General features: G+C 42.1%; 2 protein-coding genes across 3 annotated transcripts in view; one reads left to right on the forward strand and one right to left on the reverse strand.

The window, feature by feature from the left end:
- LOC145498197 (uncharacterized) overlaps positions 1 to 18,225 on the reverse strand; it is a 358,759-nt gene that overhangs the window by 205,901 nt on the left and 134,633 nt on the right. The gene's annotated exons all lie outside the window — the stretch shown is intronic.
- On the forward strand, positions 177 to 16,656 carry LOC145497428 (uncharacterized). The gene is made up of 6 exons (XM_081477232.1): positions 177 to 5,962; positions 7,163 to 7,245; positions 9,409 to 14,475; positions 15,060 to 15,102; positions 16,081 to 16,146; positions 16,508 to 16,656. Exons 1-6 carry the CDS (start codon positions 5,098 to 5,100, stop codon positions 16,654 to 16,656), a joined length of 6,273 nt encoding a protein of 2,090 aa, XP_081333358.1. The 5' UTR covers positions 177 to 5,097.

The following is an 18,225-nucleotide window of genomic DNA, read 5'->3' on the forward strand; positions in this document are numbered from 1 at the left end:
TATAACACTTCAGCGTTAATAGCTACCACACATCGGCAGGCGGTAAATCTATTCGTTAACAATCCAGCCTTATCGTGTTAAAATTTCACCGAAATCGAACAAAACCAGAATTATTTAGAATTTTTTTGTGACTTGACCTAACAAAGGAGGCAACGGTCGTCCATAGCAACCGAAAAACACCAACATAACAAAGCCGAGAGTTTCGGCCAAAAATCTCCAGAATTATCGCCTGAGAGCTTAAACTTGAATGGGAACATCTTTTTCGAACTTTTTTCAACTGATTTAGACGAAAGACTGGCCTCGGCGGGCTACAACAAAGACCAAGAGAAAAACAGAGCAAGACAGCAGAACAAACCGATAACATTTCATCGCACGGCTTTCGGCACGAAAACGAAAATACAGCTTACTTCTGGATAAATTCAGCCTTAGAAGCCAGCAACCGGCCCCAAATTACTTTCTGTATCCTTACAAATGTCCTGATTTCCATCTCCGAAAGATTTTGCCCCAATTTTGAGCAAATAAACACTTCGTCGACGGTGACCGCCATTACGGTGGCTTGCATACTAAATTAGCTAACTTGACAAAATTCTCCCGAGGGGGAATATGACAAATTTGGTGAGAATCAAAAGTAACGCCAATTTTCTGTCACGTTTTCAATCTGTGGTCACTGAAGTGACCAAAATCGATACATCGGTCGGGATAGGGTTTTTTTTATATGACTTGTGTGGCTACTTTCCTAGCCCTTTACTCGTGGAAAACACCAATCAAATTTAATCATGACTTTCAAGAAAGAAAGCTGTTGTTAACAGTGTTATTATTGTGTCGTTCATATCGTTAATGCCCATACATATCCCGAAGAAAGTTCTAGATTAAGACCATTACGTCATCGGAGATTTGTCAACGGCTACCACTGATGGTGCAATAATACAGTTTGTGTTGATCAAGTGATGTGATGTCTACAGTAAGAAAAGAATCATCAATGACTGCTTTGGAATGTGCACTGCGTTCCGACGGTAGTGCTAAACAAACAGTTAAATTTTAAAAGCGCGGTTATAAGATCTAACAGATCTTCTTGTTTTTTGTCGGAGACCAGACGCAGATCTCCACTCGGCCAACTTTGAATTACGCAATCTGTAATGTTTACTCGCCAAACTTTGTTTCTTGAGGGTCAACAGAAATCTCAGATTACAAAATTACGCCGAACCTACACGTTCCAAAAAAATCTCTTCAAAACCCTGACATCGAAGCGATATATCACTTTAGCGTTAATAGCTACCTCATATCGGCAGCATTAAAATCTATTCGTTGACAATCCAGCTTCATCATATTAAAATTTCAACGAAATCGAACAAAACCAGAACTAAATATTATTAGATTTTTTTTGTAACCTAGCTTCATTGCGTGAGTCGACAAAGGAAGCGACGGTCGCCCATAGCCACCGAAACACATTAACATAACCAGTGAACCTACGTTTCGGTCAAAAAAATCACGGATTATTGCCTGAAAGCTGAAAATTCAAGAGGAACATCTTTTTCGAACTTTTCTCAAGTTATTTAGACGAAAAAATGACCTCGGCGGACTCCAAAAGAGAACGAAACAAAAAACAGAACGAGACAGTGAGAAGAGCCGATAATTTATTCACCGCGTGGCCTTCGTTACGTTCACGTTAAAAAAACCTTACTTCTGGATAATTTCAGCCTTACAAGTCAGCAACTGGTCCCAAATTACTTTCTGTATCCTTACAAATGTCCTGACTTCCATCTCCGAAAGATTTGGCCGCAATTTTTTAGCAAATAAATATTTCGCCGACAGCAATCACCATTACGGTGGCTTGCAACTAATTCGCTAACTTTACAAAACCCTCCCGAGTGGCAGTTTTAGAGATACACTTAACCAATCCTCTATGGTTTATGGCAATTGAATCATTTACTGACAAATAAATTCAAGTGGAAATACCATAAATTCTATAAACTACTAACTGCGTGACGGCATCTCAGCTCTTCTAGCTGTGTAGAAAATTTGTACCCACCCAATATGTTCAAACTCTAGAAAACTCGGAATTTCTTGCATTGACTTAGCCGAGGAAGAAATTGCGTTTAAGTTTCAATCATACTGGGGAAAAAAATCCATCTTTTCTACTTTAGTTGTTTGATCAATTAACTGAAATTTGCAGATCATAACACTGGTAGACAAATAAAACATTACAGTGGTCGATCTAGGACTAGGTTTACACAAAAGGAGTTTTCCGGATTCGTAAAAGTTTCCGGATTCATCAATTTTAAAGTATTCGGATTAGTAGGGGTTTACAGTGAATGGATATTCAGATTCTTAACCGTTTACACACGACGATAACTCCGGGAAGATTCATGATGGAATGGTTAACAAGCAGTTTGTTGCCTCGACAACGAAAAACAAAATGCCTCCGAAAATAAGGCTAGGGGTAGCCAGTTGAGACAGTCTGAAGTTTTCTTTGAACTCGCTGACCACGGTACTGTTGTCCATCATGTCAGGTCCCTCCAGGCATTTATTCTGGTCTTTACTTAATATCTAGAACCGTCGCGGTTTTCGATCGTGCCATCGTCGTCATCGGCGCAGTAATGTATGGAGGACGTCAATATTGTTTGCGTCGATAAATTGGGTTTCTGAGGAATATGGCATTACCCATTATAAAAGTGATTACCTACACCTGAAAAAGCACGAAGTAATCAGCCAGCGACCGCCATCAAATGGCCATCAATGTGTCTACGACTCGACTACGACTGGATCATGTAATCCGCCATTTTTGTTCCACCGCAAACTCAAAAGATCACAAGCGAAAAAATATCCGGGTCGAGAGAAAATCGTTTACACGACAAAACTCTCCGGATTCAAAAGTTTTCGGATTCAAAGTTCACACTTTAAATTCCGGATTCAACATCTCCGGAGACAAGACCAAACCGGGGAGTTTTTATTTCGGATTCGTCCACTTTTGTGTAAACGGCAAAATCAATCCGGCACTAAAACGTTCCGGATTCATCACGAATCCGGAACAATTTCCTCTAGTGTAAATCTACAATCCATGCGATAAGTTGTTGGGACACCTCCCCTTTTTGCGCGCTAGAACCCACGAGTGTAATTGCAACTATAATTGACCCCCTTCCCCTAGCAAAGTTGCAAGAAAATGAAGCTATTCTCAAGACTAGATCGGACGTGGGAAAAAAGGAAAAAGAGAATATAGAAAGTGGTTAGACAGTTGTGTTGGAACCGAGCGTGATTGCTAAAAAATCGTTATTATGGGAATAAGACGTGAACATCTATCTTATTGTCTCTTTATTTGGAGAATACTGTTCTAGGAGGCGAACAATTCTTGAAACGTGGCTATTCTGAAGCTATCGTCAAGGTTTTCTTGTTTTCTTCAAGATTTTTATCAACATTGACAGGGGGGAAGGGGGTAGGCGGGCTTGCGCGGTTTTGGTCTTAAGAGAGGCCGCCTGTGAAGTCATCTGCCGTGAACTGTCCCAACACTTTTGACCAGGATTGTAGTCTTAAATGAACAGCGAACATTCATCTTGTTTGTTTGCGGAAGTCGGTCACGGAAGAGCGAATTTCAATGAAATATATATATAATTTGATTATAATAACGCAATTAGCCAAAAATAGGTTGGCCGCCAAAACAGTTTAGGGTTTAGCCCAACTCTAATCTTAAGTTTTAAGACTGAAAAAAAAAAAATATCTGTCAAGATAATATCATTGAGCATTTCAGTTGTTTGAAAAGAAACATTCGCGCACAATGAGCTATATGTACAGTACGTGCGTAACCTGGAAAGCAATCCGTCCAGCACAGTAATTGTTCAAATTAACAGCTTACCGAGACACTGGCACGGTTGATGCCTCTTATTTATGATTTAAACTTTTAGGATTTGTTTAGTTTACTTTTTCCGACTTTTTAGAAGGAGTACACTGCATGTACTGGTACCAATAAAAAGGTTTAACCGAAAATTGATCCGTCGAAATAAACAAATATAAATTTAATAACTGTAGCGTTCCTCCAGATCAAGTAAGGCTACAAACCAACAATATCAACTTGTCATTACGCTTAACAAATGAACTTAGAACGATTTTCGCTCTAGAACTCGTTCTTGTAATTAAAATGATCAAAGAAAGAACCCGAACACCCGAACTCCAAGTAAATTGCTTTTAATTGGCGTTTTTAATCAACGAAATTTTCAAAGCGATGCCTTTCAAAATATTAAAGTTAAAAGTGGTCCATTATGTTTTTCTTTTTTCACCCAAATGTTCTAAGATAGCCATCTGCGGTTTCTTGGAAACGAATTATGTATTCAGGGTGACCGCCTGCGTCACGCAATTGTTGACATTCCAACGGCGGTTCAGGGAAAAATTGATGAGAAGCACAGGCCAAGGCGGGCGACTTAAAACCATTTGCCCAGAGATGTTTTTTGATTTTCAAACAGGTGGGTGTATAGTTAACCCGTAGAAAGTGTTTTTACGGCATTTAAAGTTATAGCCCATAGAAAAATATGGCGATATTTTAGTGCTATAATTCGTTTGCAACACATTGTAATATTTTGCGTTTCTGTTCGATCTCATTTCGGGCTCAAACGAAACCTCGATTTATTTTATTTTTCGCTCAGTCATACCATGAAGACCTGAGCTGAATATAAAGATCATTGAAAGACTCTTAAGTAGCTGTTGTGCGACGCGCAAAGCAATCAAATTTTCAGAAAATTTAACATAACAGGAAGTAGATTTTGAGCTCAATCGGGGAGAAATCGTTTTTCGCAAATTTCTCCCCAAAAAGGCTGTATTAGCACAAACTAACTATGGTCCGTTTGTTTACTAGCTAGGGCCAATCTATGGGCAAAAAATGAGCAAAATCGATTTTTCGACTTGTGCCGTTGTTTGGTTCATAGTTATGGGCACTGGCTCTTAAAATCGCTCGATTTCCTATCGGATTTCGTCTTAATTTTTCAATTTTCCAATCGCCACCAAGGCCACCTTTCAATAATAACTGTTCTCTGTTGTTCTTTTAACAGGGACAGTATTGTCGTCCTGGCAATATAACCACTTTTCACTGGGATTAGTTTATTGCTATCAGTAATGGCTCTACAGCCGTTTACGAACGAACAGTTAAACTATTTCAAGTTTGCTTTTGTTGTGCTGAATGAGTTCCCCAAGGTGCTACGCCAAACTTTTAAACACATGTGGGACAATACCTTTGCACATCTTCCTGGTTACCAGCCGTGGGATGACTCCATTGCTGTGCGAAACATGTTCCTTGCTACAGAGGGTGGTAAGACCAAAGTACCCACACATCTCCCTTACGAAGAATGGGATTGTAGCGCCTTGTTCCAGGCCACTATCTACGCGAAGTCCTTCGCTTTACCAGACACAACAGGTCATCACAGGACACTCAGTGATTTGTTCTTGAAGCACCGTAAACCGCCTCATGGAACCTTTCATTCTTCCGTGGTCAGCTCAGGCGGAAATAATGCTGAAACGTTTGCAATGGCGATTGATCAGCTGCGACTGCTAAGAAATGCTTTTTGTCACTCATTCAGCTCCGAGCTTGACAAAAAGACATTTGATCAATACATTCAACACACCAAAGACACCATTAAGGCTCTTGGAGTCACGACTGACGCTATTGATGCCGTTGGAAGTTTGACCGAGTCGGACTTTCCTACAGAAAAAGCTTGCAAGTTAAAAGATGACATCAAAAAGGAGTTGCAAACAGAAAACACATTTCTGCAAACAGAAAACACATTTCTCAAGGAAAATGTGGAAAATGAACTAATGGGTATGAGGTCAGATTTTGCTAAGTCGAGACAGGAACGACAAGAAGACTCCCTAGAGCTGAGAAAGACCATTGAAAAGGCCGCAACTGCAAACCAAGAAATAACGAATGAGAAAATTGCCGAGATGAATCAGAAGTTTGAAGACATACTCAAGACTGAGCGACCAGGTAAGTAAGCAGCTCTTCCAAGTTTTTACTTCAGTGATAATCCTTTGATAAACTTCGATAGGTGCCTACCATAGAAGAGGACTTGTAAGAGTAGTATCACGCTAAAATAGGGCGCTACCCTTTTTCCCGTTTCGGTGAGTAACCATCGACCCTCTATGTGTAAAAGAAAGAATTTTTCGTAATGCAGTAGTGAAACTAAAATTATATTGTTTCAGCCGTCTTTATGGTCAGCGGAAAAGAAATCTCAACATAACCGTGACTTATCAACTGTACATTGCTTGCAGTATCAAACCTCTGAAACGAAATGGGCCGGTTAATTAAAAGAGGACTAACAATATTCAGACGGAGTTTCGTGGTCTCACGGATCCTGGGGCCGGGGAAGGGGTGGTTGAGCCCTCACTCTATAACATTAGAGCTATCACACTGAAACCTGACGATTTATAGCTCGTTCAAGCTATTTCCTTTGAAGTCCACAACATGGAACTATGATGTCATTTGACATACAAATAGCGTCATTACGTCTGAACAGACGCCATGTTGGATTTTCTGATGTTTATTTTAAAAGCTTTAGAAAACCACTAAACCTAGCTCAAACGTAGTCAAAATCTAGAACAAAGCTAGTGCAAGAAAAGTTTCAAGTCAATTTCCTTTAAAACAGGAAAATTCAAACACAAAGTTCCTTGAGCGACGATAAGTCATACCAATTTGTTCCCAAATAAAATTTTAGGACTTCGTTATATACTTCAATGCTTTTAAAGTTACAAGCGGCCAAAGCTGGTGATGTCCTCAAAAGTCCCCCCTCCCCACTGTTTGAAAAAGGCTAAGCTAGTTCAGGATTAACGAAAACTTTGACTTGTTTCATAAAATATTGACATTGAGTTGCGCAAGACATTTGTTGTGTCCTTCATAAAAATTGGTGAGAAAAAAATCGACTTAAAACAGAAATAATAAAGATATGCTTTTTTTCTAATATCGCACTAGCAATAATTAGCTTTCGAAAAACTTTGGCCTGAAGGAAAAGTATGTTATATAATATTTGTTTTGGTATATGCTATCTCTTAAATAGCAAAGTTTTACTAGCCCCCAGGGCATATGTTTATTTATCTATTCATCCATCCATCTATCCATCCATCTATCCATCCATCTGCCCATTCTTTCTACCGTTATTTGATTATTATTTGTTGGTTAATTGATTTACAGGATTTAAAACATTTCTACCGAGATCAAATCTTCCTCCAAAAGTTCCCTACTTCATTGGCCGTGAGGAAGAATGTGACGAAATTGTTGGTCACATGACTTCCGAATCTACCCGACTCGTCTCCGTCTGGGGTTCGCCAGGGTTTGGAAAAACATCAGTTGCCATCGTCGTGGGTCACCAGCTTCAAGCACGTGAGCTGCCCGTCTTCTTTCTCTCATTACGTGGGCTCAAGTCAAAAAGCGATTTAACGTCCAAATTTCTTAGTCTGTTCCGACAGGCTAGGACACTTGAAACTAATAAGTTGCAGGATTTATCAGCTGACGATGAGCTTTGCTTAATTTTTGACAGACTATCGGATCACTGTGTTATAATCCTGGATAATGCCGATGACCTGTTTGAATGTGGTGCGCCAAACGTAAAGGAGGAGGTTTTCAACCTCATCGAAGAAATCCTCAATCGCAGTGACAAGGTCAACTTTCTTTTAACCACAAGAGAGTCGTTGCCCTATTTGAATTTACATTTTCAGGGATACAAGTCTGTCAGAATAAGAGAGCTAGACAAACTGTCATGTCAAACCCTAGCTGGAAAATTTCTCTCAGAGGCAAGTTCTTCTGATTTGACAAAAGTTTCACAAATCTGTGGGCAGGTTCCCTTAGCCATAAAATTACTGTGTTCCTCCATTTCTGAAGATTTTACTCCATCAAGTCAGTCTCTTGAATTCATGGAGCGTACAGAAAACATTGTAGAAATTTTGGACAACCCTGATTATCCAAGCAATTCGAGACTGAGATCTCTTTTCGAGTCGTCTTTCCAGAGACTTTCTACACAAGACCAAGAGGCACTGGTATCTTTGTGTATTCTTCCTGCGCATTTTGATTTAAAGATTTCCGCAGCTCTTTTGGGGATAACCAGAACAACCGAAGCAGAAAAGGTGTTGCGAAGACTTCAGAGAAAATCTCTGATTGATTCCTGTTCAGATTTTAGTAAATTCTCTATGCATAAACTAATTCAGTCATTTGCAAGAGAAAAGGGAGAAGCTGACCTGAAAGAAACAGTTCTCATCTCAAAATCTCGCTTCCATGCATTTTACATTGCCCTGTTCGAGGAACTAAATAATAATTTCCTTTCTGGGCATTCCATGTCTGCGTTCATTGAGTTCTATGAAGAGGAAAAAAACATTGTTCAAAGTCTAATTGATGGTTGTTTGGAGTCGAAAACAGCCGACAGAGTTTTCCATGTTTTGGCGAAAGCAGAGTTGTTTCTTGACACTCTGTTTTTTAATGAGGGTTCTACGTTTGACAAAATTCTCGATTCAGCAATAATGGCGGCTCATCAGACTGGGAAAAATGTTTCCTACCGGAACCTACTTACTTCCAAGGCGTTTGGCAAAGTGACCTGGGGCGCAAGTGGAAACACAGAGAAGTTGCTTTCTCTGTCCAAGGCTGTTAAAGTGCCAACTTCTTCCCATTGTGATGGAGAGAAAGGAAAACACTTGTTCTACTATGGACTCCATCAGCTTGTTATCGGAAAGACAGAGGATGGACTGAAAGTTTTGGAAGAAGCGCTTTCCTCCATGAACACAAGTCAAGAGCACACCATTTTGAGGATTATTATTTTTCAAATTTTTGCAATCTATTACCAAAGCAAAAATGATTCCGTGAGCTCATCCAACTTTTATCTAAAGGCACTAAAGGAATGCAGAGATGCCAGAGACAATTGTTTACTGGTGATACCTTTGCCAGAGCCAGAAATAAAGAAACTTGGTGAACAACGCATCATTCCGACAAACAAAGCAATTCCGTCGGAAAACCAGCCTCTTCAAGCTGAAGTTATCTTTCTTGTGAGCGAAGTAATAGCAAACTTCTCTACCTCTGAAAACAATCAAATTCTTGGCGACTTGTTGCTTATCATAATAAACGACTGTGAAGCAACACTCAACACCACTAAAACTGGTTGGTTTACCTTTCATCGCAATGTCGTTAATGTGCTCGAGTCACTTGGTAGGGATAAAGACGCTTTAACGCTTACAGAGGAAAAGTTAAACTTTCACAAACGCGCACTGCAACAAAGCGATAAAAAAAAAGACAAGAGTGGTAAAAGTCAAGAACAACAGGAGAAGGCGCTAGCCAAGAACTATTTCGACCTAGGCAAAATTCAATACCGGAAAGGCAACTACACAGAAGCTATCACATCGCTCACACGTTCACTTAATATCAGAATTAAATTTTTTGGAGAAGAACATTCTGAGACCGCTGACAGCTACCATTCAGTAGGAAGTACACAGCATTCCCTGAGTGATTACACCGCCGCCCTTGAGTCAAAGAAGCGTGCTCTTGATATCAGAGTTAAATTGTTTGGTGAAGAACATCCCAAGACCGCTGACAGCTACCAATCACTAGGAGTTACACAGCATTCCCTGAGTTGTTACACCGCCGCCCTTGAGTCCGCGAAGCGTGCTCTTGATATCAGAGTTAAATTGTTTGGTAAAGAACATCCCAAGACCGCTGACAGCTACTGTGAAATAGGAGTTACACAGCATTCCCTGAGTGATTACACCGCCGCCCTTGAGTCAAAGAAGCGTGCTCTTGATATCAGAGTTAAGTTGTTTGGTGAAGAACGTCCCGAGACCGCTGACAGCTACCATGAACTAGGAGTTACACAGCATTCCCTGAGTGATTACACCGCCGCCCTTGAGTCCGCGAAGCGTGCTCTTGATATCAGAGTTAAGTTTTTTGGGGAAGAACATCCCGAGACCGCTGACAGCTACCATTTACTAGGAGTTACACAGCATTCCCTGAGTGATTACACCGCCGCCCTTGAGTCAAAGAAGCGTGCTCTTGATATCAGAGTTAAGTTTTTTGGGGAAGAACATCCCGAGACCGGTGACAGCTACCAATCACTAGGAGTTACACAGCATTCCCTGAGTGATTACACCGCCGCCCTTGAGTCAAAGAAGCGTGCTCTTGATATCAGAGTTAAGTTGTTTGGTGAAGAACGTCCCGAGACCGCTGACAGCTACCATGCACTAGGAGTTACACAGCATTCCCTGAGTGATTACACCGCCGCCCTTGAGTCCGCGAAGCGTGCTCTTAATATCAGAGTTAAGTTTTTTGGGGAAGAACATCCCGAGACCGCTGACAGCTACCATTTACTAGGAGTTACACAGCATTCCCTGAGTGATTACACCGCCGCCCTTGAGTCAAAGAAGCGTGCTCTTGATATCAGAGTTAAGTTGTTTGGTGAAGAACATCCCGAGACCGCTAACAGCTACCATGAACTAGGAGTTACACAGCATTCCATGAGTGATTACACCGCCGCCCTTGAGTCCGCGAAGCGTGCTCTCAATATCAGAGTTAAGTTTTTTGGGGAAGAACATCCCGAGACCGCTGACAGCTACCATTTACTAGGAGTTACACAGCATTCCCTGAGTGATTACACCGCCGCCCGTGAGTCCGCGAAGCGCGCTCTTGATATCAGAGTTAAGTTGTTTGGTGGAGAACGTCCCGACACCGCTGACAGCTACCAATCACTAGGAGTTACACAGCATTCCCTGAGTGATTACACCGCCGCCCTTGAGTCAAAGAAGCGTGCTCTTGATATCAGAGTTAAATTGTTTGGTGAAGAACGTCCCGAGACCGCTGACAGCTACCATGCACTAGGAGTTACACAGCATTCCCTGAGTGATTACACCGCCGCCCTTGAGTCCGCGAAGCGTGCTCTTAATATCAGAGTTAAGTTTTTTGGGGAAGAACACCCCGAGACCGCTGACAGCTATTATTTACTAGGAGTTACACAGCATTCCCTGAGTGATTACACCGCCGCCCTTGAGTCAAAGAAGCGTGCTCTTGATATCAGAGTTAAATTGTTTGGTGAAGAACATCCCGAGACCGCTGACAGCTACCATGAACTAGGAGTTACACAACATTCCCTGAGTGATTACACCGCCGCCCTTGAGTCCGCGAAGCGTGCTCTTAATATCAGAGTTAAGTTTTTTGGGGAAGAACATCCCGAGACCGCTAACAGCTACCATTTACTAGGAGTTACACAGCATTCCCTGAGTGATTACATCGCCGCCCTTGAGTCAAAGAAGCGTGCTCTTGATATCAGAGTTAAATTGTTTGGTGAAGAACATCCCAAGACCGCTGACAGCTACCAATCACTAGGAGTTACACAGCATTCCCTGAGTTGTTATACCGCCGCCCTTGAGTCCGCGAAGCGTGCTCTTGATATCAGAGTTAAATTGTTTGGTAAAGAACATCCCAAGACCGCTGACAGCTACTGTGAAATAGGAGTTACACAGCATTTCCTGAGTGATTACACCGCCGCCCTTGAGTCAAAGAAGCGTGCTCTTGATATCAGAGTTAAATTGTTTGGTGAAGAACGTCCCGAGACCGCTGACAGCTACCATGCACTAGGAGTTACACAGCATTCCCTGAGTGATTACACCGCCGCCCTTGAGTCCGCGAAGCGTGCTCTTAATATCAGAGTTAAGTTTTTTGGGGAAGAACACCCCGAGACCGCTGACAGCTATTATTTACTAGGAGTTACACAGCATTCCCTGAGTGATTACACCGCCGCCCTTGAGTCAAAGAAGCGTGCTCTTGATATCAGAGTTAAATTGTTTGGTGAAGAACATCCCGAGACCGCTGACAGCTACCATGAACTAGGAGTTACACAACATTCCCTGAGTGATTACACCGCCGCCCTTGAGTCCGCGAAGCGTGCTCTTAATATCAGAGTTAAGTTTTTTGGGGAAGAACATCCCGAGACCGCTAACAGCTACCATTTACTAGGAGTTACACAGCATTCCCTGAGTGATTACATCGCCGCCCTTGAGTCAAAGAAGCGTGCTCTTGATATCAGAGTTAAATTGTTTGGTGAAGAACATCCCAAGACCGCTGACAGCTACCAATCACTAGGAGTTACACAGCATTCCCTGAGTTGTTATACCGCCGCCCGTGAGTCCGCGAAGCGTGCTCTTGATATCAGAGTTAAATTGTTTGGTAAAGAACATCCCAAGACCGCTGACAGCTACTGTGAAATAGGAGTTACACAGCATTTCCTGAGTGATTACACCGCCGCCCTTGAGTCAAACAAGCGTGCTCTTGATATCAGAGTTAAGTTGTTTGGTGAAGAACGTCCGGAGACCGCTGACAGCTACCATGAACTAGGAGTTACACAGCATTCCCTGAGTGATTACACCGCCGCCCTTGAGTCCGCGAAGCGTGCTCTTAATATCAGAGTTAAGTTTTTTGGGGAAGAACATCCCGAGACCGCTGACAGCTACCATTTACTAGGAGTTACACAGCATTCCCTGAGTGATTACACCGCCGCCCTTGAGTCCGCGAAGCGTGCTCTTAATATCAGAGTTAAGTTTTTTGGGGAAGAACATCCCGAGACCGCTGACAGCTACCATTTACTAGGAGTTACACAGCATTCCCTGAGTGATTACACCGCCGCCCTTGAGTCAAAGAAGCGTGCTCTTGATATCAGAGTTAAATTGTTTGGTGAAGAACATCCCGAGACCGCTGACAGCTACCATGAACTAGGAGTTACACAGCATTCCCTGAGTGATTACACCGCCGCCCTTGAGTCCGCGAAGCGTGCTCTTAATATCAGAGTTAAGTTTTTTGGGGAAGAACATCCCGAGACCTCTGACAGCTACCATTTACTAGGAGTTACACAGCATTCCCTGAGTGATTATACCGCCGCCCTTGAGTCAAAGAAGCGTGCTCTTGATATCAGAGTTAAATTGTTTGGTGAAGAACATCCCAAGACCGCTGACAGCTACCATGAACTAGGAGTTACACAGCATTCCCTGAGTGATTACACCGCCGCCCTTGAGTCAAAGAAGCGTGCTCTTGATATCAGAGTTAAATTGTTTGGTGAAGAACATCCCAAGACCGCTGACAGCTACCAATCACTAGGAGTTACACAGCATTCCCTGAGTTGTTACACCGCCGCCCGTGAGTCCGCGAAGCGTGCTCTTAATATCAGAGTTAAGTTTTTTGGGGAAGAACATCCCGAGACCGCTAACAGCTACCATTTACTAGGAGTTACACAGCATTCCCTGAGTGATTACACCGCCGCCCTTGAGTCAAAGAAGTGTGCTCTTGATATCAGAGTTAAATTGTTTGGTGAAGAACATCCCAAGACCGCTGACAGCTACCAATCACTAGGAGTTACACAGCATTCCCTGAGTTGTTATACCGCCGCCCTTGAGTCCGCGAAGCGTGCTCTTGATATCAGAGTTAAATTGTTTGGTAAAGAACATCCCAAGACCGCTGACAGCTACTGTGAAATAGGAGTTACACAGCATTTCCTGAGTGATTACACCGCCGCCCTTGAGTCAAACAAGCGTGCTCTTGATATCAGAGTTAAGTTGTTTGGTGAAGAACGTCCGGAGACCGCTGACAGCTACCATGAACTAGGAGTTACACAGCATTCCCTGAGTGATTACACCGCCGCCCTTGAGTCCGCGAAGCGTGCTCTTAATATCAGAGTTAAGTTTTTTGGGGAAGAACATCCCGAGACCGCTGACAGCTACCATTTACTAGGAGTTACACAGCATTCCCTGAGTGATTACACCGCCGCCCTTGAGTCCGCGAAGCGTGCTCTTAATATCAGAGTTAAGTTTTTTGGGGAAGAACATCCCGAGACCGCTGACAGCTACCATTTACTAGGAGTTACACAGCATTCCCTGAGTGATTACACCGCCGCCCTTGAGTCAAAGAAGCGTGCTCTTGATATCAGAGTTAAATTGTTTGGTGAAGAACATCCCAAGACCGCTGACAGCTACCATGAACTAGGAGTTACACAGCATTCCCTGAGTGATTACACCGCCGCCCTTGAGTCAAAGAAGCGTGCTCTTGATATCAGAGTTAAATTGTTTGGTGAAGAACATCCCAAGACCGCTGACAGCTACCAATCACTAGGAGTTACACAGCATTCCCTGAGTTGTTACACCGCCGCCCGTGAGTCCGCGAAGCGTGCTCTTAATATCAGAGTTAAGTTTTTTGGGGAAGAACATCCCGAGACCGCTAACAGCTACCATTTACTAGGAGTTACACAGCATTCCCTGAGTGATTACACCGCCGCCCTTGAGTCCGCGAAGCGTGCTCTTAATATCAGAGTTAAGTTTTTTGGGGAAGAACATCCCGAGACCTCTGACAGCTACCATTTACTAGGAGTTACACAGCATTCCCTGAGTGATTACATCGCCGCCCTTGAGTCAAAGAAGCGTGCTCTTGATATCAGAGTTAAATTGTTTGGTGAAGAACATCCCAAGACCGCTGACAGCTACCATGAACTAGGAGTTACACAGCATTCCCTGAGTGATTACACCGCCGCCCTTGAGTCAAAGAAGCGTGCTCTTGATATCAGAGTTAAATTGTTTGGTGAAGAACATCCCAAGACCGCTGACAGCTACCAATCACTAGGAGTTACACAGCATTCCCTGAGTTGTTACACCGCCGCCCGTGAGTCCGCGAAGCGTGCTCTTAATATCAGAGTTAAGTTTTTTGGGGAAGAACATCCCGAGACCGCTGACAGCTACCATTTACTAGGAGTTACACAGCATTCCCTGAGTGATTACACCGCCGCCCTTGAGTCAAAGAAGTGTGCTCTTGATATCAGAGTTAAATTGTTTGGTGAAGAACATCCCAAGACCGCTGACAGCTACCAATCACTAGGAATTACACAGCATTCGCTGACTGATTACACCGCCGCCCTTGAGTCAGAAAAGCGTGCTGTTGATATCAGAATTAAATTTTTGAATGAAGAGCATCCAATGACCGCTGACAGCTAGTGATGAGTACGTTTTTTAAGTTTTTTACTCCTTTTCTTAAACATCCCTGATTAAGGATGTAACTGGTTTTTTTTTTCTTTTTCTTTTCCTAGCCTACAGAGCAGCTGTTTTCTGCGTGCACGGTGTACTCGCGAGGTATCCGTAGTGACTTGTGATCGAGTAGATTAGCCGCCATGTTGGCTTAGGAATAGTGGGCGGTGAAAGAGATGGGAAAAATTTTCTTTCTTCTTCCCCTTCCCATTATTCCAGCTCCTACCCCTCTTGTGGCCTAACCCCAACTACCAGGGCACCGTTTTGTCTCCATCTAAGCCTCTTCCGGGTTTGAATTGAAGCTGGTGGTCGCTTGATCAAAATGCACCTGTTTACGTTATCTCTAGGAATCCAGCATATTAAATGTGTCGGTCATCGTCAGATATTGGGCATAGTTACAGAAAATAACATTTTCCTACCTTTCAGACTCGAAAATATGCTCTTGAAACCTCAAACGCAATAATCATTTAGAAATTAGGCCGTTCGATCCGAAGCCTATAGGCTTGTGTTTAGATTCAGTCTTAAGTCCTAAATCTCCACTGAGATTTCTTTTGTATTATATTTGTCATAGCAGTTTGTTCCAAAGCTGAGTTGTAATACCTACTCGACGACTGCAGAATTTGTTATTGTTATTCCAGTTCGCTATCGTGTTTTGAGTCGTTAACGTTAGATGTTCACCTCGTGTATTTTACGGTTAGTTAGAAAATTCTTATAAACACAAAGCCCTCTGCAAATATAAGCCTGTCTAGGTAGATAACGGTAAATTCCTTCTGATGAAAAGCACTCCGTCATTTTTTCTAGTCAACAAAGGCAAAGAAATCATGATTAATCAGGAGAAAATTGGCGAGAATTTTTAGAAGCCAGAACAGTTTGTTATGTAAAAATTATAGCCAGAACGTATTTAAACCGGTCTTTTCTTAGTCTTCAGAAGAAATATAATAGGAACACGAAAAAAACTCGCTTCTGGCAGAAAAGTACTGAAAGTTAAAATTTTCAAGTCGGATTGTTTCTATGGAAACCAGTGATGCTAATACTTGTATAATGCTGATTATGATTAAGGATTCATTATTGTTTGATAAAAAGGGAATAAGACGCGGGCGCGCGTAGATATCGAATTTATCTTCGAGTGTTCAACGCGATATCTCACGAGTGAGCCCAGCTAACAAGTGAGATATGAACTTGAACACGAGAAGAGAAATTTCACATTTACAAGCAACCTTGTATTATAATAACGACGTTTTTGACGATTTTCCGAAGTTTTCCGACTACTTTCCGAAGATTTACAAAGACTCTCTTAAAGTTAACCGAAGGCTACACGAACGTTTCCGAGCATTTTCCGAAGATTACCGGATTAACAAAGACTTCCGGCGAAGATGTTTCAATTAAACACCAACAAATTTAAGTGCAGTTTAAAGGGTTAAACATGATATCAAACGTCAATATTATTTCATCGATATGATCAACTGAAATTATCGTAATTTTACACGTGTTCAATTACGGCTTTTCTCAGGGCTTGTAATCGATGTAAAACACCGCAGACCAGATTTCTTTACGGAGGCGATCATAGAAACCAGAGAAGCAGCGAGATCAAAGGTAGCTGCCAGCCCCCCTGCCCCAGACATACTAATTGATTCACACTTAAATCCGAAAACTAAGTAGAATTTATAGCTAAAAACATCAAAAAAGTATTAGCGCTTTACGTAAGTTATATTAAGGCATCGTGCTGATTTAAAGTGTTGTGCTTTCAAAATGATTTAAGGATATTGAATTTACCCTACGAAAATATCAAATCTCAAGGTCTTGTTGAAAGAGAGGTAACATTTCATTAACAATGCATCTTTAACCTCAGTGTTAAGGGCCTTTTGCACTGCTCTGTATAGTGGCTAGTTTTCACTAGCGCGTAACCAGAAAGAACATACGCAGATGTGAAGTAGGGTGCTGTTAACTGCCATTTGTTGGGAAATTTTCCTAACAAAAGGCTCTAATTACATTGCTGCCACATTTCCCTGACTTTAATGGCAGAAAATTAACCGTGTTAGATTAAATTTTGCTTGGTTGAAAATTTCAATTTTTTCTGACTCAAGATAAAAATTCCTTGACTTTTCCCTGACCTGAAGAATTTTTTCCCCTGACCATTTCCTGACCTGTGACAACACTGTAATTATCAACATCTTACTGCCTTTGCATATGTGCTAGTAAGCTCCTGGCAGCCAGTTTCTTCTCTTACGCCTCGTCCACACCACGCCGGAGAAATTGGAAACCGACGTTTTCACTGTGAAAACGCATCAAATGCTTTTCGTCCACACTACGCCGGAGAAATTTGAAAACGCATTAATCACCGCTCATTTTGTTTTTGTGTTTGAGGAAAACTCGGGCAGAGAAATCACGTGATTATCGTGACGCCATCGTTTTCGAAAATCTCCATTTTAAAATGTTTTATGCCCACACTAAAACGAAAAGCCGGCGTTTTCAAATTTTCCCCGCTTTGATGGGCGTTTTCGAAAAGCTCCGTTTCCGGGACAGATTAGTGCGGACAGTAGGCCTAACCGATACCGTGTTTTTAAATTCCTCCGGCGAAATGTGGACTCGGCCTTAGGTCTCTAAGACAAGTGTTTATCAGTTTCGTCCCAATCCCTTTGAGACTAAAGCGTGTCGCCTTATAATCACTGCTGAATTTCAAGAGAAAAACAAATTGCCTGTAGTCTAATGTGATAGTAAAAACCAGCCTTTAGAAAGAGCATTGTACACAGAAATTAAGTAATGTAGATACTAGTCAACACTCCAATTACTAATTTACAGAAAATTGCTATCATTTTATTCACTGCATTATAAATGCAATATATTATTGCTTGTTAACTATACAATATTTCTCTTCTTAGAATATTTCCACTAGTATTGCTCAAGACGACTGCACATCAGTCTAAAAGCATTATTACGTATTAAATTTGTCTCCTGGACAGATTTTCGTTTGACTGTAATTGGTTAAAAACACTCCATGCAATTTATGCAACCGCCGCTAACCAATCAGAGCAGAGACTATATTCTCAAAGCCAATCAAAGCCAAAACTAAGTGAATGAGTTTACGTGACTCTTTCCACTCTCGTCACCGACTGCTCCCGACTTTCCCGCGCTTTTCGGTGATTGCCGAGTTCCGATTGGCTGGTCCAATATTTGCAGGCGCGGTGATCCGTTCTAATAATTTTGAATTTAAAAGCTTTACAACAGTCA

The sequence above is a fragment of the Orbicella franksi genome, chromosome 9 (assembly GCF_964199315.1).
Source record: "Orbicella franksi chromosome 9, jaOrbFran1.1, whole genome shotgun sequence".
Lineage (NCBI taxonomy): Eukaryota > Metazoa > Cnidaria > Anthozoa > Scleractinia > Merulinidae > Orbicella > Orbicella franksi.